The sequence below is a fragment of the Thalassophryne amazonica genome, chromosome 12, assembly GCF_902500255.1.
Source record: "Thalassophryne amazonica chromosome 12, fThaAma1.1, whole genome shotgun sequence".
NCBI classification, from domain to species: Eukaryota; Metazoa; Chordata; class Actinopteri; order Batrachoidiformes; family Batrachoididae; genus Thalassophryne; species Thalassophryne amazonica.
In genome coordinates, this window is record NC_047114.1 from 48,165,459 (window position 1) to 48,188,100 (window position 22,642).

Genomic DNA, 22,642 nt, shown 5'->3' on the forward strand with positions numbered 1-22,642 from the left:
AGCTCTTGTGATAACCAGAGAAAGTGCACACGACGGTCTCGGATCCACAGAGCCATCCGTTTAGAAATGATCCGGTGGTTTGTGGCTCTTGATGGCGGCACGGAGCGCGGCGCGCCGAGCGTCCTTAAATCCATCCTTAAAGCTGTAGTAACAGTCCTTATTCTCTGTGAAGCCCGTAAAATTTTCACCGAAAGCCAGATAAATTTTTCGAATGGTTTCCAGCTGCCAGTCTCTAACAGTTTCTGAAAAAATTCTGATGGAAAAAAAGCCCAAATCATTCCGCCATTTCCTGACAATGAAAATCCACCGAGGGGGCTGGACCACTCCTCACTCAAAGCCTGCTCACAAGCGAATGACGCAACCGACAGGCGTGGAAAAACTCACGCATGCGCATGAGGGTTCAAGCTTGTCTGACGCAATCACACATGATTCAAATCCATATGGTTTTTGAAAAAAAAATAAGGTCAGATACTTTTCTAATAAACCTCGTAAATACATTTTTAGGCCCTTTAATGCTTATCTCCAGATTCCATAGTGTCAATCAGATGAGCGTCTATGATTTTTCTAGACTGGATACCGGTTATTTCCCCAGCAAAGCTGGTGCCCATTTATAGCTGGGTAGACTGAGACAATGTATATATATTCAGTGTCTTGTTCATTGACACAGACATTATGCCCAAGCTGGATTCAAACACACGTCTATATTGGAAAGCAAGCTCCTTATCCACTCAGCTAACTGCTCTACAAATTCTTAAAAAAATTTCAAAAAGCAACTTGGCTTGCAGGTACTTTATTGTTAATGCATTGCAGCACTCTTCATTTGTCAAGCATGTACATTGGATTGATTTTATTGCACTTGGAGTGTGTCGTGCAAGTGTATTATCAAGGAAAATACAAGTATTGGTCAGGACTCATGCCAGTAGATACTCAATATTAAATGACTCAGCTCGGACTCAGGCAGAAAACCTGATGAGGACTTCATGACTATTGATCATCTGGAATAACTGGATTTGTGCTCAGCTATGTTGCTTGTTTTCTCCTCCACCATATCACCCAAAGTTCAAGTTTTTTTTCTCAGTAACTTGTTTTGTTTAACCTCTTTACACAGGGTTTTGTTAGCATTTTGACCAGGTGCTGTGAGAAAACAGGGTCTCAACCACTGCTAATTTAAATTGGGCTTAATGTTTGAGTGCTTTGCTAATTAACCTCTTGTTTATCTGATACTTTTTCTCTTTGAAGAACACTGAGTACTTGTAAACCTGGCAGTAGTTTTGGGAAATTGTTGGCAGTTGCACACTTGGTATTTTGTGGGCTTTTGTTTGACAGAGCCTTAGTTTTTCCCAGCAAATTAATTCACTTCAGTTGTTAATTGTAGCTTTGAAATTAAAAGAGAGTAACTGCAGTGAAGAAGATGTTTAGCCTTTTACTCAGAGGGGTGCATTCTCATTTGGGGCTCCACCTTTTGAGTATGTAATTGAGGCGTGAACACAGGGACAGAGCAGTTATCTTGTTTCAGTGTTTGTCTCTGATACTGAGATCCCACCCCCCACCTTTCCTTCCTACACTGGATGTAACTGATGTTTAATTCACTATTTTTGTATATTGGTCTACACCTGAGGATTCCTTTTTACTCAGGCAGAATTTGGTGTGGGCACTGTGGTTGAGATTGATATAAAATCATTATAGGTGGAGCTGGTTAATGGATTCATGTGTAGAGAAAAAAGTTGGATTTTGAATGATTTACCAAAAGGAAATCTAAATGGAAATAATGGACAAGGCTGAGCAACCAATAATTAAGATGGAAAAATATTAGATGAATTTGATTAATGGAGTAATTTGTTTAATGAGTCATGCCGAGAGATTGGGCATATGCATAGTTCAGCTGTTGCCCAACCACAGTTTGACGTTATCAGCAATTTTGCTCTCCTGCCTCAACTCAGTAACAAAAACCCAGATACGTTCATTTCAGTTGTATATGTTTGTTGTGCTTTAGTGTGGTTTTCCTGTGGTAAGTACAAGAAGAATGTTCATCTCTTAGTCAAATGAAACAAAACAGAGGACAAAATAAATCTGACCATTTTGAAGCCTGAACATTATTTTAAGTCCTATATAGACCCAGACACCATTGAAAGTTCATGATTCTCCCTGGACACTATGTCAGTCTGTTATAGTTTACTTCCCCAGCCATGTCGTATGTTCTTACAATATCTCCCTTTTTGCTTGGCGTCACCACTGTAGAACTGATATGGATTTGAATGTTGACGTCCATGTGCCTTCCTGATGCAACTCCAAATGACATGGAGAATGGGTACAGGTGGTCTTGAAGTTGGAACCTTCTGTTTTTGAAGAAAGTACACTTTCCACGTGACCACCACCCTACCTTCTGAGCAAAGACTACTATCACCACCCTACTTCCCCAGCCAAGACCAGTACCTATTTACAGCTGGGTGGAGTGTGACAATGAAGATGAAGCATCTTGCCCAATGATACTGACAAGTTGTACTGTACTTGGACATGGACTGAAACCCAGGTCTACATATTGGCAGCCTAACTCCTTATCCCACTGACCTACTTGCACTACACCTCTTATTTTAAGATAAATCCTTGATTCATGAGAGAACTTTAATTTAATTTCACTTGCTGGAGTCCTCCTTTGCATCCTCATGCATTAGGGAAACTTTGTCATTTTGTGGTACTGGAGCATTTGAACAGATTTTCACTTCAATATCTGTTGAACAAGTTGATGTCTTATGTAAAAGATACGTTATATTTTGGGCCTGCTCTGAATAAGGAACTTGAGCTGAAACAATATATTTGAGCTGGAGCCAGTAAAGTTTCAGTTATTATTAATATTAGTATTTTAAAACAACAAGTTGGTTCATGATAGTACAACCAATTTTAATGAATATGTAAATTGATGGACCTGTCCTGGAACAGATACCCTTTCATTAATTTTATCCCGTTAACCAGGTCTGGATTCACATTGACAGTAGAGCAAGCAGTTCAACCCACAATTCCCTTTCCTCTGCTAAGTCCTCCAAATCCTCCTGGGGGATACCAAAATGTTCCCAAGGCAGCTGGGAAATATAATCCCTCCAGTATGTCCTGGGTCTTCCTCCGGGCCTCCTTTCATTTGGATGTGCCTGGAAGACCTCCCTAGGGAGACTATTGCAGGGCATCCTCATCAAATGCCTGAACCACCTCAGCTAGCGCCTACCAGTGCAAAGAAACAGCAATACCTTTGGATGCCTTTTCAATTTAATTTCAAATTGAAGTTCTTGGCAGAATGCATTCTTTTGCTTGGTGTTACAATGTTCAGATGGAAATATTTTTGTGAAGCCCACATGGTCTTTGTGCCACGCTAGACACATTATATATGGTATGAGATATATATATGGTAACAGCAACAGATCGGTTCATTCATTCATTTTTGAATATGCTTATTCCATGTAAGGGCCATGGGGGGCTGGAGTGGTCATCGGGTGAGAGGTGAAGTATATCCTTCACAGGCCACAAGTCCATTGCAGGGCAGACACATATTGACAGATGAACTCATTCACACAGTCACTCACACATATAGTCAATCTAGAGTCAACATTTCACCTAACCTGCATGTCTTTGGCAGTGGAAGGAAGCCTGAGCAACCAGTTTGAACCAATGCAAACATGGGGAGAACATACAAACGACACACAGAAAGGAGAAGTGAACCTGTGACCTTCTCAGTGTGAGGCAACAGTGCTAACCACTAAGCCACCATACTGCCCCAAATTAGATTAATGTTGTTTTCAGCAATAATTTGATGCATAAAGCTGTCATAACATGGTACTTACTGCCTTGAAATGAGCTCTGTTATTGTCCATTGTATAATGACAGATGGAACCAAATGTCTCATTTTACAGACGTTACACCCATCGTGGTCAAGACAAGGCTCACACCTACAGTTGGGCTCAGAATCCAGCAGTGGATCACACCTACTCAGCATCGGGTGGTAACATCTACGGTCGCCTCTGCTACAGCAGTCACACGTTACCTGTTCTCCGACGCATGCCAGGTGGAACACTTGAACCAGGCTTGGCTGAGCTGGGATATCGCTTTCCTGGTGGCCAGCCAGACCACTCCCTGGTCATCCAGAACCAAGGTGCCATGGTTGGAACAATGGAATCTGGAGCAATGTACATAGCTCCAACAGACCTCAGCAATGGAAGCCGAACGGGCAGTCGGACGGGAAGCCGTGATGGGACTGCACCCCAAAGTGGAGTAAGCACTTCGGATGGAGGTACACCAAGGACCAATGACAGCCAGGAGAGAGGAGGAGGTACAGGAACGGGTAGCAACTGCACAGAGGGAAGCAGCGAGGACAAAGCGAACCACAGTCAAGATATGGACTGGGTAAGGAATCCCTTGACAATGAAGTCTGCACTACAGTTCAGTGATGGATGGATGGATGGATGGATGGATGGATGGATGGATGGATGGATGGATGGATGGATGGATGGACGGACGGACGGACGGACGGACGAATGGGTCAATAAATGTTGCAGAGCAGAATGAAGTAAAGTGATGAATGATTGCATTGACTACTGGATTACAGTTGAATCAGTCACTTGATTAATGATAGATGCTGCTCTGAAGACTGCATTAAAACTGAATGGACGTCTTAATCCATCAATTAAATCAGCAAAAGTGCGTGAAGGAAATTAATTACATGAATGTAAAAAATGATTTTGTGTTCAACCCGCTTCAGTGTCATAGTTATTGCAGCAATTTCAACATTATATTACACTTTTAATGTCCTCAGCGAAGCTGGAATGTCCACATTGGTGCTGAGGGAAAATGATGTCACACCTGTCACTACTTTCTCCTCCCAGTGTTCTTGATATGTTATTTGTTTTGTTTTATTTATTAGGGTTTAGCAAGTATACCCAGCCCATCCTTTATTTAATTTTCAAACGCTGTACCTCTTGATCACTTCCCTCACCATCAACCTCTCACAGTTCAGTGTTAGCTCGTTCTAGTGCTGAGTTAATATCTGTGGCTTCTTACCATTCTGCTTTTCTTCTCTAATTCCACACTTCATTATTTATAATCATCATCATGTTTTTCTTTTTGGCTATATGTCTCCACCTGTTTTTCTGCTCTTTTTCTGTGCTTTTTATCAAATGATTCTTCCTGTGTGATAATTTTTTTCGTAACAGTGCCACACCGTGCTCCAGCCCCACACTGAAACCGTTCGTCCTCCCCTACATTCTCTGCAGGTGCAGTCTGAGACTTTACCCAGAGAGCATAATCTCGTCATGACGCGATCTGGATCCATGATTGGCCAGGGTCACGGTGCAGGAGGGTGGGTGTGTGACTCGGCTACCCTCCCTATGGCTGGGCGCAGGGCGTCCCGTACTGCTGTGTCTCCAAAACGCACGGGCTCAAACCAAGCTGAATCTGATTCCAGCGCTGGAGGAGCAAGAAATGGAAGTGGGGGCACCTCCACAGATGGACAACAGCAGCCTGTCAGTGGACGCAACTATGGAGAAGTGTCCGGACAGAGGGAATACCCAGGAACTCTGGGGAGAGGAGGACTGGAGATGGGTAGCAACTTTGTAGTAGGGAGGCCTGACAGGGAGGGCAGTGGGATTCAAATGACTGGGACTCCTCCTGTCTACCCAGAAGCAGCCGGCTTTATTGGTGACTGGCGCGAGCGGATGGGTCTGGGGGGATATGTGATGGGCAGGAGGGATATGACTCCTCAGCCGAGAGCAGCATTTGCTGGAGTGATGGGCTTTGGATCCGGCTGGGTACCAGGAATGGAGGCTGTAAGAGGGGCACCAGGGTCTGTGGGTCCCTCTTTGGCACTGAGGGTAGGTGAGTTCCTACGTCTGCGCTTGGCACAGGTCACTTTTGACCCCTCACAGCCACCATACGACTCTGTGCAGGTGTATGGCCTGGAGGGCACCGGGTCCTGGGCTGGATCCCTCAGCTCCTTGGAAAGTGAAGGCGACAAGGAGACAGATAAGGAGGAGTGGGGTGCCGGGCTGGAGGAGTGGGGCCCACAGTTCCAGAAATTAGCCCAACTTTTCAAAGAAAGGGAGAAAGAGAAGGAAGAGAAGGAACAAGTGGAAGAAGGTGCCAAAGGGGAGTCAGAGAAAACAGAGGGAGGAGACAAGTCTAGGGATGAGGGGAAGGACTGAATAAAAAAGATTAAAAATGAAATTAAATGGGGGCAAAGGGGGCAAGAGAGGAAAGGGAGGGAATAGAGGGATGATGAAAAGGGAACCAGAGCTAGAATAATGTGAAGAGAAGTTAAAGGAGAAAAAGATGAAGAAGCAAAGTAATAAAAAGAGACAGAGAAAAATGAGCCTTGGGAGGATGGAGAATGTGAAGGCGGGGGGAGAGGGGGGAGTGATTGATGTAATTTAAAGCAATAATTGTTGAAACACTGATCTGGTTGAGCACAGACACTGAGACAATGCAGAGGCTGCTTCTCGGGGCAGCGACAATTTGTTAAATTTTTTTGGACAAAGAAAAACAACCCAAACAGCTAAGAGTCGATTTAATTCAGCTCTCACTTTCCCAATGAGAAGCGGCGAGGGAAGATGTTTTACTGTTGTTATTTTTTTTTTTTTCTGGTGTGTTCCAGTGTCGAGTGGTGAGTGTGAAGGTGTGTATGGATAATTTTGCGCGTGAACGTGTGTTTGTATGCGTGCATATTTCATAAAGAGGGAAGAGAACGTGAGAAACAGATACCCAATTAAGAGAAGGGATGAATGGCTAAACATACGACATTAGTGTTTAATGAAGATCAGATGATGGATTTTAAAGGGGGGCGGGGGGGGGGTTGGTGGTGGCAGGGGATGAATGTATAGAAGTGTCGAGAAACTGTTTTATTCCATCTGCAGTGGCGGGAAAAGTGAATTATTCAGCTCGCTACTTCATTCCAAATGAAAATGATGAATCATTTAAATCCTGCAAAAAGATTCTCCCTCCTCTCTCAGCCCACAAGGAAAAGAAACATTGTGAAAAATTCAAATGATTTTGGGATGCGATCCCCCTTCTCTCCCTCCCGCAGCTTTTTGTCATGGTGTGTTGGTGTGTTTACAAAGACACACACGTGGTGGCACAAAAGGACTGATCTGATTAACAACTGCCAGGCTTTGATTGTACGGCAGTAAATTATGAAAGCAGCACCATCCACTCACATCGACATCTCTGATTAATGACGGCTCTGCTATTGATCTCTTAAATTCTTTTTTTTAATTTTTTTATGGAGAGGCTCTTGCTATTTTAGTCCCCCTGTAGACTCTCTTGAGATGACAGTAAAGTTTGCATGAAGACCCCGATGTGGCAGTCAGATGTCACTCCCAACACTCCCACTGCCCAACTTCCACAGGGAGTTGTATTGAATATGGGGGGGCCTCCACTGTCAGGTTGTTCTGTTCTGGTTAAAGGTCATGATGTGAATGATCCGGAATGCACTTTTTAACTATGTGAAGTTCAATAATAGATGATAAATAATATCACAGATATAAGATGCTTTTTTTTTAAGATGTCAATGAAAACAAAACCTATGATGTTCAACTGTATGTAAAAACATTTCAAATGTATATATCACTGAATATTATTGACAAATGAGAGTATATACGTTAAAAAAGGAATTAAATAAAAGTCTAACACAAACTTTATATATCCAGATGGAGAGCTGTTGGGATTATCTGTTCGTACTGTAGGTTTAGCAGTGGATTAACTTGAGTTTGACTTCACAGTCGCCTGGACTGAAAACATCATGTATTCTACATCTGTGTGCGAATTGAAAAGTTTGGCTTTGTTTTGTGGTAGTTTTTGTGTGAGATGGACACACAGAGGATTCATTTCCACCTGTTGTTTCCAGCATAAGTCTACAAAATACACACTGAGCAAACCATTGAACACAACAATCATGACATGTGCACATTATGTTTTCATGGTTTCACTCTGAATTGGTACAGTTGACTGGAATACCAAAGCTTATGAGTAGAAACATGAATGTTGCAGTTAGTTTTCACATTTACACACTCAGAGTCCTATCTTCAACTTGGCACCAATGTTATGTGTCGGACGCAGCTCGGAGAACCGACCAGCGTTTGAAGGACCCAGTATGAAATAAGCAGAGCACGGTACAAAGGCTAACTGAATTTAATACATAACAGTGATGTGATACAAAACAACAAAAGAATGTGCGGTCTGGCGTGGTGGTGATACGGTGCGCTCCCAGCAGCGCTAACGGTCCGGAGCCAGAAGCCGTTCGGACCCAAGGACCCCGCCGACACCCCCCAGGTGGCCACAACAAACCGAGTCTGTGAAAGAAGGAACCATTATGTGAGTCCACACTCTACACACAGAGAGACCACTCAAAGGTGTACATAAACAGCAAACACTTCCTGGCTTAATTACTAATCAGCTTCCCAACCTGCAGGCATGGAACATCCAGTTCACAAAACTCCACTGCAGTGGAAGCCGATACATGACTAACGTACAGCTCAATATAATAAGGTGTGAGGGACACCACATTTACTGACTGTATAAACGTTAGTCACAAAATCTAACGTACCTCAGGAAGTGTGCTGACGAGCATGAGACCTCACCCCCTCCTCTTTCACAGACCGTGCATCAAACCCTGGACGTTCTCTGCATCCACTGATGATGAGATGGCTCCCGAGACGACGATCTCACCCGTCTGGTCACAAGGTCGAGTCTCTGGCAAATACACACTGTATACTCCAGTCTTAAATGCCACCATGTTCCAATCCATATAGATGCACCTCAGCTGTGAGTCCTGACGAGCCGCAGGTGATCAGGGTGAGGTCCTGATAACCTCAGCAACACAGCCACTCAGTCCCAAATGCAAGCCACCTGGAAGGAAAAACAAAAGACAGAAACAAAAAGGCAGCCAGGCCCCCCAGCCATACAACAGTACCCCACCCTCACGGGAAGCCTCCCGGCGACCACACAAACCTGGCCCAGGAGAAACACCCCCCTCCAGGGACCATGGCTGGAAACCGCATCTGCATTCGTCTTCCAACAGAATGGTTGATGTCCTCTCCTCTGGCTGCATCCTTGCCTTTGTTTCAGTCAGTCACTTAGCACAGGTGTGGCCAGGAGTTCTTAAACCTGTGCGGTCAGCCTTTATCCAACCATGTTCGGTCTTTAGTCATAAAACAAAAAAGACAAACACAAACAACCAAAACACCCCCCCTCCCCAGGGGACCGTCCCATCAAACCCCGGAAGAGGAGAAAAGAAAAACCCCAAACTTAAGCTTACAAATAAAAGTGCTAAAACACCCCCCCCCCCCAAACGACATGTAGGGACCAACACCCCCCAGAGGACTTCCCGCCAGCTCCAGGAGTAATAACCACAGCCGAGGTCCCTCTGGGATCCAACGTCACCCACGGGGACTCCCAGCGCCTCCCAGAGGACCACTCGTCAACCCCAGGAGACGCCTCCCCTCATGACCAATGGACCCAGCCCCGGCCGTCTATGGCTAGATGGACCCACAGCCCTTTCCCCCCCAGAGGACACCACAGTCAAACCCTGAGGGCGGAAACTGGGGGGAAAAAACAAGAAGAGAGAAAAAAAAAACATACAAACAAAACAACCCCAACCCCACCCCTTGGCGCAGTGGAAACTGGAAGCACGTCCAGTGTCACCAACCATGACTATACCCCAGAAGCCAACCGGGAGGAGTGGAACAGCGGTTATGGCAAACGGCACAAAACGGCGCCACTCCTCCGACTTCTACACCAGCCACTAGCTGCGGGTATATCCCACTGCCCCAAACCTCAGCCACGCCGATGGCAGACGGCCAAAGGCGTGCTGAAGCCAGAGGTGGAACAGGGAATCAAAAAACACCCCCCCCCCCCCCCCCCAGGTGCAGAGGTTACCCAGGAAACGCCCAGTATAACCAAACTGCACCACTCCAGCAACGCCGACACTACGGCTCACCCGGCTGGAGCCAGAGGAGAAGAGAGGGAAGAAAAAGAAAATACCCCAAACCCCCCCCCCTCCCGGGTGCAGAGGCTACCTGGGAAATGCCCAGCACAACCAAACTGCACCCCTCCAGCAACGCCGACACTACGGCTCACCCGGCTGGAGTCAGAGGAGAAGAGAGGGCATAACAAAAACAAACAAAAAAAAGAAAAAAAACCCAAGTACCACCCCATCACCAGCCAGGGGACCGTCCCATCAAACCCTGGGGAGGTGAGACAAAAAGAAATAAAAGAAAGACTAACAGACCAACATACAGTTGTTTGGGTCCTTTTTTTTTTTTCTTCTTAGACAGGACTGCAGGGTCACGACCCAGACACTAAATAGTGTAAAACAAAAAATAAAATCCCACACAAAAACCAACTCAAAAAACACCCACACGAAATGAACTAACACAAAACAAATCAGTGACGTATACCGTTAAGCTCAAACAAGTCGAACACACCTGTTCTAACTTAAGAGCTTAACGGTAATGTGACTAAGTCACCAAAAGAGGGAGCCAAAGTGCTAAAAATGAAAAAAACCCCTTTGGTGACAGAAAACAAACAAGCTGCATCTCCGTGCACAGCTGTGTGCAACACACAACCAAAATGTGCTCAACTAAATAACGCCGGAGCTGATACAACAGACGCAGTAGTTATCTTTATCCGGGGAAACGGGGCTACAACTGTAACACAGGAAGCTCAGCGACCCGTGCCACAGAACTCCGCCGTACGCGTGCACCCATTACAGACACACTCTTGCAGCTCCCGTTTAAACCTCTTATCCGGTCGGAGCGTGACACGAAGCCGTCGCCAGTCACACTCCACCACGACCCACGGATAAGGCACAAACACAGGAACACGGCTGCAAGAGAGCACAAATCAGTATTCAGCAATGGGTCTCAAACACGCACCATCCGGGCGGAGAGCACCCGCAACTGATCCGGATAACTACTGAACGTCTGCTGCCGCCTTCCCGGCACGTTACCGTCTCTGCTACCGCTGGGTCCGTGATGTTTGGCCAGAGACTACTGTTATGTGTCGGACGCAGCTCGGAGAACCGACCAGCGTTTGAAGGACCCAGTATGAAATAAGCAGAGCACGGTACAAAGGCTAACTGAATTTAATACATAACAGTGATGTGATACAAAACAACAAAAGAATGTGCGGTCTGGCGTGGTGGTGATACGGTGCGCTCCCAGCAGCCCTAACGGTCCGGAGCCAGAAGCCGTTCGGACCCAAGGACCCCGCCGACACCCCCCAGGTGGCCGCAACAAACCGAGTCTGTGAAAGAAGGAACCATTATGTGAGTCCACACTCTACACACAGAGAGACCACTCAAAGGTGTACATAAACAGCAAACACTTCCTGGCTTAATTACTAATCAGCTTCCCAACCTGCAGGCATGGAACATCCAGTTCACAAAACTCCACTGCAGTGGAAGCCGATACATGACTAACGTACAGCTCAATATAATAAGGTGTGAGGGACACCACATTTACTGACTGTATAAACGTTAGTCACAAAATCTAACGTACCTCAGGAAGTGTGCTGACGAGCGTGAGACCTCACCCCCTCCTCTTTCACAGACCGTGCATCAAACCCTGGACGTTCTCTGCATCCACTGATGATGAGATGGCTCCCGAGACGACGATCTCACCCGTCTGGTCACAAGGTCGAGTCTCTGGCAAATACACACTGTATACTCCAGTCTTAAATGCCACCATGTTCCAATCCATATAGATGCACCTCAGCTGTGAGTCCTGACGAGCCACAGGTGATCAGGGTGAGGTCCTGATAACCTCAGCAACACAGCCACTCAGTCCCAAATGCAAGCCACCTGGAAGGAAAAACAAAAGACAGAAACAAAAAGGCAGCCAGGCCCCCCAGCCATACAACAACCAAGCAGTGCACAGCACAGTGCAAGTGTCAATGCTAGTTTACATCTGACCCTGTTGCCATTTTCAAGCCCAACACCCGTGTTCTTAAATAGGATATGTGTATATGGGCATGTTCTTGATCTGAGGTCATCAAAAACTTTTCATCAAAGACATTTTCTTATGTTGATTTTCACAGTAACATGAATATTCAGAGATGGGGTGGTCGGATGAGGAGAAGCACTCAAATGCTTCACCTCATGGAGGTGTTGTAGATGACTGCAGAAAGCTTTCCTTGCCAGAAAACCTCTCAAAGCTAAGTTTACCACCTAAATAGCAGTGACCCTGCTACTGGTACACCTGTCTCTTAAAGAAAATGTCAGATAATAATGTAATTGGTTTACTTCATCTCATGCCCAAAACATGCACATGACTAACTATCAGAACTTTGTGTCCTCTGTCCTACTTTGCAGTCAGATTACATTTAGACTACAGGCTACAGGTCATCAAGATAGGGTCTGAACAAATCAGTTTCACAAATTAGATTTTTGTAAATGTGATTTGGTCATTGTCCTCTGATTGGTGCAGTCACACTATCACAACCTGCTGTTGTGACATTTCCATTTGGATGTAACATACTACAGCTAGTATTTGCATAAAGGTGTTTTAAATGTGTATTTAATATGGAACCTACCCTGGACCATCCATCAAATTTTAAAGGGATTAGACAGCAATAATTGCAAAAATGTGGAAAAAACCCACCAAATTGTACACACTGCAAAATGTAAACATAAAGAAAAGCTCTCAAGAGTTCTCAACAAACATCAAAGGAATCACAACCTAAAATCAATGTGTGTCTTATCCAACGTATTGATGTATTTTCACTGCTGTGGTGGAAGATTTTCTCAGTACAAATGAAGACAGTTTCAGTGAAGAACCAAATTCAATTCCACCAAATTGAACAGAACTCCACAAAATTCTATCTTTTCCCAAGAGAAAAAAGGGTGATAATTAAGCAAAACTACAACACTACTTTTAAACCAAAATATGATTTGAATGGAGTCCAAATCCCAACTCACATTAATGTTGCATTGTCTGAGAGACATTTACCAAAACTTTAAGGATTATTTCTCTGATATTCTAATTTCTTAAAACTAATGGTGACGTTAACCTGTCAGTTTTGTAATACGTATCATCCGACTGACCATCAACAAAAGCAGGTTTGGTAGCTCGATCTATTTACACATTTTGGAAGTATTTACCGCTGGAGATATTTCTACATTCTTATTCAAATGTAGAATCCTCAAATTATTTGAGTAGAGAGATGTCTACTTGATATTGTAATTTACTGATAAGCACAATATAACCAAATAAACACCTGTCTCATTTGGTGGATTAATACCCTGTCGAACTGATTTCTTTGAGTTCACAGTGGATATTGAATTCTTTGTGTGAGCCATCTCAGAAATGTCGCTGGTTCACTGTAAAGCCACCATCATAAGTCAAGCTTTGCTAGTGTGTGCCCAGTTTGCTTCACCATGATCTTGTGAAAGTCAAGAAGTTTAGATCAGGACCATATTGAAACCCATCCCCACCATTGTACCCTCGATCTGAGCCACAGACTTGTATACATGCAGTGCCATTTTGTAGACTGGATGGCAATAGGACCAATGGACAAATACTGCACAATAACTGGAAAAGATTGTGGGGGGCGCGTGGGGCGGGGTGCAGGCCTATAAGAAGTAATGAAAAAAATTTGTCTGCTCAACATTATGTTACAAGGACTATGTATTAATGGATGTTGCAGGCATGTCTCATTTTGACAAAGGTTTGTGTCAAGCGTCAACTAATTCAGAATGGACATAAAGTGGATTTGGTGTCTCAACTGAACTTTTTCATTGAGAAAATGATAATGCTGTGAAGAACAGTTATGTGCTGCTTTGCCAGTGTGTCATCAGGTCTGTGTTTTCACTTGAATGTGCCAACTCTCTGCTGTCTCAACACAAAAAAGGACCCTCATTTCTTAAGAGCTTAGCCAAACTTCTACAGAGCAGTCATTACAAGGTGTTTAGCAAAGTGTTCCAATAGGTGACCTTGCTTTCCTAATTATATGGTTTTATCCACAGTCTTGATTGGCTCCAGGTGTCGCATCTCTGCTGATTGGTCTAATTCAACATTCTGCTTCAGCAGATTGGTCAGAATCAAAGTGATGATTGTTCTGATTTGTCTTATTTCCAGAGTTGTGAAGTGGCGCACTGACTAAACCCACTTAACGGAGATGATTATCCCACCTCCTAAGCCTGGGAAAATTGGTCCAATCAAAGGCTTGATTAGTTGAATCAGTTGTTTTTTTAAATAGAATCGAAGTCTGCAGTCGCTGCAGCACTCATGTTCCCTCTTTCAGGTGATGTACATGCACCAGTGAAAAGCTGCAGTGCTCAAATCGGGCCACACTCTCAAGGAACAGAGCGTCAATTTATAGAAATGCCAGTAATGACTGTTCTCTTAGCTTAAAGGGGTCATATTGTGCAAAATCAATTTTTAACCTACTGTTTAGGCTTGCATGTGGTTTGTGTTTTGTGTTCAAGTCCCACAATTCTGTTATGTGCAAGTAGAAATTATCCTGCTGTAAGTAAATTTTAGGTATGAAAAAGCTAGTTTTAAACTTCCACAGTGTAAATCACAGAGGTATAAGGGCTATCATTCCTGATACAGATCGAGAGCTGAGAGAAACTATCCTGTAGCTTTGTAAAGTATTCACAGCGCTGGACTTCTTAACATTTTTTAATGTTACAGCCTTATTCCAAAATGGATGAATTTTCTTTTTTTTTTTTTTCAAAATTCTACATGCAAACCTCATAATGACAATGTGAAAAAAGGTAAGCATGGTGTTTCCACCCCCATGCTTGACAGTAGATATGGTGTTCTTGGGATGCAACTCGGCATTCTTCTTCCTCCAAACATGACGAGTTGAGTTTTTACCAAAATGTTCTATTTTGGTTTCATCTGACCACATGATATTCTCCCAGTCCTCTTCTGGATCATCCACATGCTCTCTGGCAAACTTCAGATGGGCCTGGACACGTACTGTCTTAAGCAGGGGGACACGCCTGGCACTGCAGGATTTGAGTCCCTCTCTGCATTGTGTGTAGCCTTTGTTACTTTGGTCCCAGCTCTCTGCAGGTCATTCATCAGGTCCCTCCGTGTAGTTCTGGGATTTTTCTTCACCATTCTCATGATCATTTTGACCCCACGGGATGACATCTTGGGTGGAGCCCCAGATCGAGGGAGATTATCAGTGGTCTTGTATGTCTTCTATTTTCTTACCATTGCGCCCACAGTTGATTTATTCACACCAACCTGCTTGACTGTTGTAGATTCACTCTTCCCAGCTTGGTGCACATCTACAATTTTCTACCTGGTATCCTTCGATAGCTCTTTGGTCTTGGCCATGGTTGAGTTTGGAGTCTGACTGTTTGAGGCCGTGGATAGGTGTCTTTTATACAGATAACGAGTTCCAACAGGTGCCATTATTACAGGTAACAGGTGGAGGACAGAAGCGCTTCTTAAAGAAGAAGTTACAGGTCTGTGAGAGCCAGAAATCTTGCTTGTTTGTGGGTGACCAAATACTTATTTTCCACCATAATTTACAAATAAATTCTTTAAAAATCCTACAATGTAATTTCCTGGATTTTTTTTTTTTCATTTTGTCTCTCATAGTTGAAGTGTACCTATGAAAATTACAGACCTCTCTCATCATTCTAAGTAGGAGAACTTGCACAATCAGTTTCTGACTAAATACTTTTATGCTCCACTGTACCATTCAACCTTTCACCTCATGAAATATCCATATCATTGAACACATAAACATTCATTATTTTTATAATATATATGAAGTTACATATACGAGGTCTGTTAGAAAAGTACGTTTTTATTTTTTGCAAAAACCATATGGATTTGAATCACATGTGATTGCATCAGCCAAGCTTGAACCTTCGTGCGCATGCGTGAGTTTTTTCACGCCTGTTGGTTGTGTCATTCGCCTGTGAGCAGGCTTTGTGTGAGCAGTGGTCCACCCCTCTCGTCGGATTTTTATTGCGAATAAATGTCTGAATGATTTGGAGCTTTGCTGCATCAAATTTTTCCAGAAACTGTGAGAGACCTCCAGGTGGACACCATTTGGAAAATTCAGATGGCTTTCAGCGACGATTTTATGGGGATTACAGCGATTAAGGAGTGCTCCAGCCGGTTTAAAGACCGCCCACAGCATCTGAGAGCGCGGCGCACTCCGAGCGCCGATCGACAGGCTGAAACCCCGCTGAAATAACCAGATCATTTCCAACGTGAAGGCTTTGTTGATCCGGGACATCGTCTGACTTCCACAAAAAAAGGCAGAAGGCATGGACATCAGCACTTTTTCGGCACATTCCACTGTTACAGGAGTTTTTTTCATGGAAAGAGGAGTGGAGGGATGCGCCACCGTGCCGCTCATGGCGCTGCACAAAACCACCTCCGTGTTGGTCTCACAGGACGGCTTTTAGATGGATCAGACGGCTTTCGGTGGCTTTTCAGTCGTGTGACTATCCGAGAAATTGTGCACGAGCTGGACATGCCCCAACATGTCCTGTGAGGCTTCATCACGGCGTTGCTTTGCACCATGCGGAAACGTCCCGACGCACGGAATTCCTCCGCAAGTCTGTCTCAATGTTCCAAAAAAGTGCTGATGTCCACGTCTTCTGCAATTTCTGTGCTAGACAGATGACGTCCCAGATCAACACAGCGTCCAGTTTAGAAATGAACAGCACATTCCACTGTTACAGGAGTTTTTGTCATGGAAAGAGGAGTGGAGGAATTCGTGATGAAGCCTTACAGGACATGTTGGGGCATGTCCAGCTCACACAACTGAAAAGCCACTGAAAGCCGTCTGAGCCATCTGAAAGCCGTCCTGTGAGACCAACACGGAGGTGGTTTTGTGCCGGGCCATGGGCGGCATGGTGGCGCATCTCTCCGCTTCTCTTCCCATGAAAAAAAAACTCCTGTAACAGTGGAATGTGCCGAAAAAGTGCTGATGTCCATGCCTTCTGCCTTTTTTTGTGGAAGTCAGACGATGTCAACAAAGCCTTCACGTTGGAAATGATCTGGTTGTTTCAGCGGGGTTTCAGACTGTCGATTGGCGCTCAGAGTGCGCCGTGCTCTCAGACGCTGTGGGCGGTCTTTAAACCGGCTGGAGCACTCCTTAATCTCTGTAATCCCCATAAAATCGTCGCTGAAAGCCATCTGAATTTTCCGAATGGTGTCCACCTGGAGGTCTCTCACAGTTTCTGGAAAAATTTGTTGTAGCAAAGCTCCAAATCGTTCAGACATTTATTCGCAATAAAAATCCGATGAGAGGGGTGGACCACTGCTCACACAAAGCCTGCTCACAGGTGAATGACGCAACCGACAGGCGTGAAAAATCTCACACATGCGCACGAACGTTCAAGCTTGGCTGATGCAATCACACGTGATTCAAATCCATATGGTTTTCGCAAAAAATAAAAAGGTCCAATACTTTTCTAACAGACCTCGTAAATCCTCCACAAGAGACATAATTTTTATGAAATTAAAACTCTCTATGCGGCATATAGATGTCAAGAACACCCCCTCAGATTATGAGGAGTGTTGATGAAGGTTTTGATGTATAATGATCGATATGTAGACCTACATTATACCAATTCCTAGTCTTGGTCTTTGTTCTTGGACAAGGCACTTCATCTGCATTGTCCTAGCATTCACCCAGCTGTAAATGTGTACCAGGGAAATTACCTGTGATAGGCTGGAATCTTGACCAGGGGGAGTCACAGACTTGCATCCACTTTATGCGACAGTACCCGGGAATAACCATCAATACCAGTGAGCCTTTAGTTCAGATGCTGTTAATTCTGGGACACGGGTCAAATGGCACTGACTAAGTTTTAGCATAGCAATGATCATGTTTGCCATGAATAACTGCTCCTGATAGGTGTTCAAATTGCTCAAACAGAAAGGTCATTTCATTCCATCACTTTCCAGTGGTTTAGAAGAAATTAAAAGCCTCAATTTCAGCTGTGAAGAATGACATTATCTGATCACTGAAAGATTTGTAATGTATAATTTACGTTAGATCTTAATTTTAAGTAGGCCGGGGAGATGAACACATTTATGATCATGTTAATGCAGTTATTTTTGCCACCATTAATACAGCACAAACAATAGAGAACAATATAGCCCATCTGCTGTTTCGAAGAGCTCTAAATATCATTCAAATGTGTTCATCCTTATCTGCAAATTTTCCATGTATGCAATAGTTATGTTCTAACAGTGAAATCAACAACAGTCTCCATAAGAGTTTTTGAAATTTTATTACACCATGCTGCAACCCCAATTCCAATGAAGTTGTGAATTAAAAACATAATACAATGTTTTGCAAATCTTCTTCAACCTATATTCAATTGAATACACCACAAAGACAAGATACTTAATGTTCAAACTGATAAACGTTATTGTTTTTGTGCAAATATTTGCTCATTTTGAAATGGATACCTGCAACATGTTTCAAAAAAGCTGGGACAGTGGTATGTTTACCACTGTGTTACATCACCTGTCCTTCTAACAACACTCAATCAGCGTTTGGGACAAGGTTTCGCAACATTCAATTGCAAGAAATTTAGGGATTCCATCATCTACAGTCCATAATATAATCAGAATATTCAGAGAATCTGGAGAACTTTCTACATGTATGTGGCAAGGCCGAAAACCAACAATGAATGCCCGTGACCTTTGATCCCTCAGGCGGCACTGCATTAAAAACCGACATCATTGTGTAAAGGATCTTACCGCGTGGGCTCAGGAACACTTCAGAAAACCATTGTCAGTTAACACAGTTCGTCGCGACATCTACAAGTGCAAGTTAAAACTCTCCCATGCCAAAGCCATACATCAACAACATCCAGAAATACCGCCACCTTCTCTGGGCCCGAGCTCATTTGAAATGGACAGATGCAAAGTGGAAAAGTGTGCTGTGGTCTGATGAGTCCGCATTTCAAATTGTTTTTGAAAATCATGAACGTTGTGTCCTCTGGACAAAAGAGGAAAAAGACCATCCAGATTGTTACCAGTGCAAGTTCAAAGCTGGCATCTGTGATGGTGTAGGGGTGTGTTAGTGCCCATGGCATGGGCAACTTACATATTTGCGATGGTACCATCAATGCTGAAAGGTATATCCAGGTTTTGGAGCAACACATTGCTGCCATCCAAGCAACGCCTTTATCAAGGATGTCAATGCTTATTTCAGCGAGACAATGCCAAGTCGCATTCTGCACGTTACAACAGCGTGGCTTCGTAGTAAAAGAGTGCAGGTACTAGACTGGCCTGCCTGCAGTCCAGACCTGTCACCCATTGAAAATGTGGGGCGCATTATGAAGCACAAAATACGACAACGGAGACCACGGACTGTTGGAAAACTGAAGTCATACATCAAACAAGAATCGGAAAGAATTCCACCTACAAAGCTTCAACAATTAGTTTCCTCAGTTCCCAAATGCTTATTCAGTGTTGTTAGAAGGAAAGGTGATATAACACAGTGGTAAACATACCACTGTCCCAACTTTTTTGAAACGTGTTGCAGGCAGCCTTTTCAAAATGGGCAAATATTTGTACAAAAACAATAAAGTTTTATCAGTTTGATCAATAATATCTTGTCTTTGTGGAATATTCAATTGAATATAGGTTGACGAGGATTTGCAATCACTGTATTCTGTTTTTTATTTCCATTTTACGCAATATCCCAACTTCTATTGGAATTGGGTTTGTATCAAGCAAATAGAAAAATATTAACAATAATTGTAGCTTTACCTGACCATGTTTAAAACAATTCAGTTTATTTTATACAGTGCCAAATCACAATATAAATCATAACATCATCAGACTTACCAATAATAATAATAATAATAATTTTATTTAGCCTTTATTTAACCAGGTCCCATTCAGATTACACATCTCTTTTGCATCTTTGGCCAAGAGGGCAGCAGCATAATTACAACTTCACCACATCTCAGCATTAAAACAATTTCACATAAAACATTTACATACAGACAAAGTAGACTGCAGTGATTTCACTCGAGCTTTAAACTTATTTAGTGTCACAAGAGCTTGAAGGTGAAGTTCAGACTGTAATTTGTTCCAGGTATTAGGTGCTGAAAACCTAAAACCTTTCTTGCCCAGTTCAGTTCTTAATTTTGGGACAACAAATTGTAGAACACCCACTGAACAAAAATTATAGCTTTCATGCTTTCTTATTAAAAGACTGGAGAAATATGACAGGATACTGCCCAGAATGGCTTTGTAAATAAAAACATATCAATGAGTGAGGCATCAGATGGATAAAGAAGTCCAGTTAACTTTAGCATCAAGAATGCAATGGTGAGGAAATGAGTGACAGTTGGTAATGAATCTTAGTGCCCCATGATACACACTATCAAGCCTTGAAAGACAGTGAGCAGAAACATTCATGTACAACACATCTCCATAATCAGAAAGAAAGTTGTTTCCACCAATCTTCTTTTTACACTAAAAGAAAAACAGCATTTATTTCTATAATAAAATCCTAATAAAAGTTTTAGTTTTTTGGCGAGAAACAAAATATGATCCTTAAAGACAATTGATCAGCAATTAAAAATCCTAAATATTTAAAATTTGACACCAACTCAATTTTTTCACCTTGTTAAAATTTTTTCAGACAGTGCAGATCTCATGTTTTTTGAGGTAGCAAAAAACACAGATTTTGTTTTATCTGCATTTAGTACAAGTTGCAGATGGCACAGCTGCTCCTGCACTTTATCAAATGTGTTCTGTAAATACTGAAAGCCTTTAGCAGGAGTGGGTCCTGTACAGTATATGACACTGTCATCAGCATAAAAATGAAAAGCTGAATTTGGAATATTTTGTCCTAGATTATTTATATAAAGGGTGAATAGTAGGGGGCCTAATATAGATCCTCAGGCACACCCTTTTTCACATGTAATACTTCTGGTGATAAATTCTCAACTTGAACAGCCTTGGTTCTGTATGTAAGATATTTGCAAACCATCCAACTGCTTGCTGGGAAAAACCAATAGCTGAAAGAGGACTGATTAAAATATTATGGTCGACAATGTCAAAGGCTTTTGAAATATCAATAAACAAGGCCATACAGCATTGTTTCTTGTCAAGTGCTTCAGTTATATCATTTATTACCTTCATGGCAGCAGTTGTAGTGCTGTGATTTTTGCTGAAACCTGACTGATATTGTGACAGAATTGAACTGGTAGCCAAAAATTATTTAACCTGATCACTGATTAGTGATTGGTCTATAATTATTTAAAATACAAGGGTCCCCTTTTTTAAAAAGTGGGATAACAAAGGCAGATTTCCAGTCCAGGGGTACAACGGATTAGTTATAATTTCCAATGCCAATTTAAAAAACAAAAAATGGTTCTACATGATCTGGGCCAGCTGGTTTTCTAGTATTAAGCCTTTTTAGAGCTCAAAACCTCTGTTGTGGTAAAAGGCATAACATTAAAGGACTGGATATTGCTTAAGTTTCTTCAAGAGCCGATGACACATCAGAATTATCAGAGTTATACAGAAAACCAGAGGAGATAAAATGATTATTGAAATAATTTACTATTTCACCTCTATCACTTACTCTGAGACCATCAACGAGTATATTAGGTGGAAAATTAACTGAGTTAGAGCAAGCAGATAATGATTTGACAGCTTTCCAGAACTTTTCTGGGTTTTTCAGACTTTCTGTTGTTGAACAAAAATAAAATTCAGACTTTGCTTTTTGCATGAGAAGGTAAATTTATTTATTTATTTATAATTATATAATAATTATATAATTTATAATAATGGCCATGCGACAGGCTGTCTAACATATACCCCGCCTCATGGCCTATGAATGCATGAATGAATACTACTACTAATAATATTTTTTTTGTAATTTTGCCTCAACACTACTGCAATGCAAGTGAAATGACACAATCAAGATGGGTTTGAATGTGTGCAATATGACCCCCTATAAAGCTGTTAGGATCTAGGTCATGACCTCTGGCTTTGAAGTCAACTTAACAACAAGCAATAAGCCCTGGTAGGACCTGTACCCCCCCGACTCCAACCAGTAAACTTCATTGCTCCTGCCACGATGTTGCTACTGTTCCACAATTACGTGCTGAACCAAAGTGTATTAATTTCGTTACTTTTCTTTTTGTAAATTGAATAAAAAATAACCCAACCATTTCAAGGATGAGTCAGAGTTTCTCTGTGGTGCTCGTCTGAAGTCTCTGGAATTTCTCGATTAAACAGACCTCTGCTGCTCGCCTTCTGGTCGTGTGTTTGTGAGAGAGAGAAAGAGAGAGAGAAGTTGACAGACGCAGTGTGCTGTGCATACAGATCTGTCTGCACCTTGGGAGTAGGTGGGTGCACCATGCCAAATTAGCTCCCTTGAATTCCGAAACTACAGACCGTGTGCGCTCCGACTTGAGGATGAAAGAACACCTTGTCTGGTCTGATCTGATCACGTGAGGTCAGCGACAGAGAGCAGACAGGGAGTTCTGGTGAACAATCACACTCTCAGGAACACTTTGAACTCCAGAGAAGCAGCAAAATAGAGCAGACCTGACAACTGTGACCAAATAATACCAGGCCTCTCACCATTCCTTGTAGAACTCCTCTACTGTGCCGGGTTCATCCCTGCTGAGTGACACACTGGCATG

General features: G+C 43.0%; 1 protein-coding gene across 1 annotated transcript in view; it reads left to right on the forward strand.

Annotated features, from left to right (window-relative positions):
• The window catches only part of LOC117521240, a 569,076-nt gene extending 556,456 nt beyond the window's left edge, over nt 1–12,620 (forward strand). Inside the window, exons 13-15 of the mRNA XM_034182574.1 lie at nt 3,900–4,389; nt 5,256–8,073; nt 11,900–12,620. Coding sequence (XP_034038465.1) covers nt 3,900–4,389; nt 5,256–6,182 — 1,417 coding nt within the window. The 3' untranslated portion in view covers nt 6,183–8,073; nt 11,900–12,620. The remainder of the gene's footprint in view (nt 1–3,899; nt 4,390–5,255; nt 8,074–11,899) is intronic.
• Nucleotides 12,621–22,642: the final 10,022 nt, after the last annotated feature.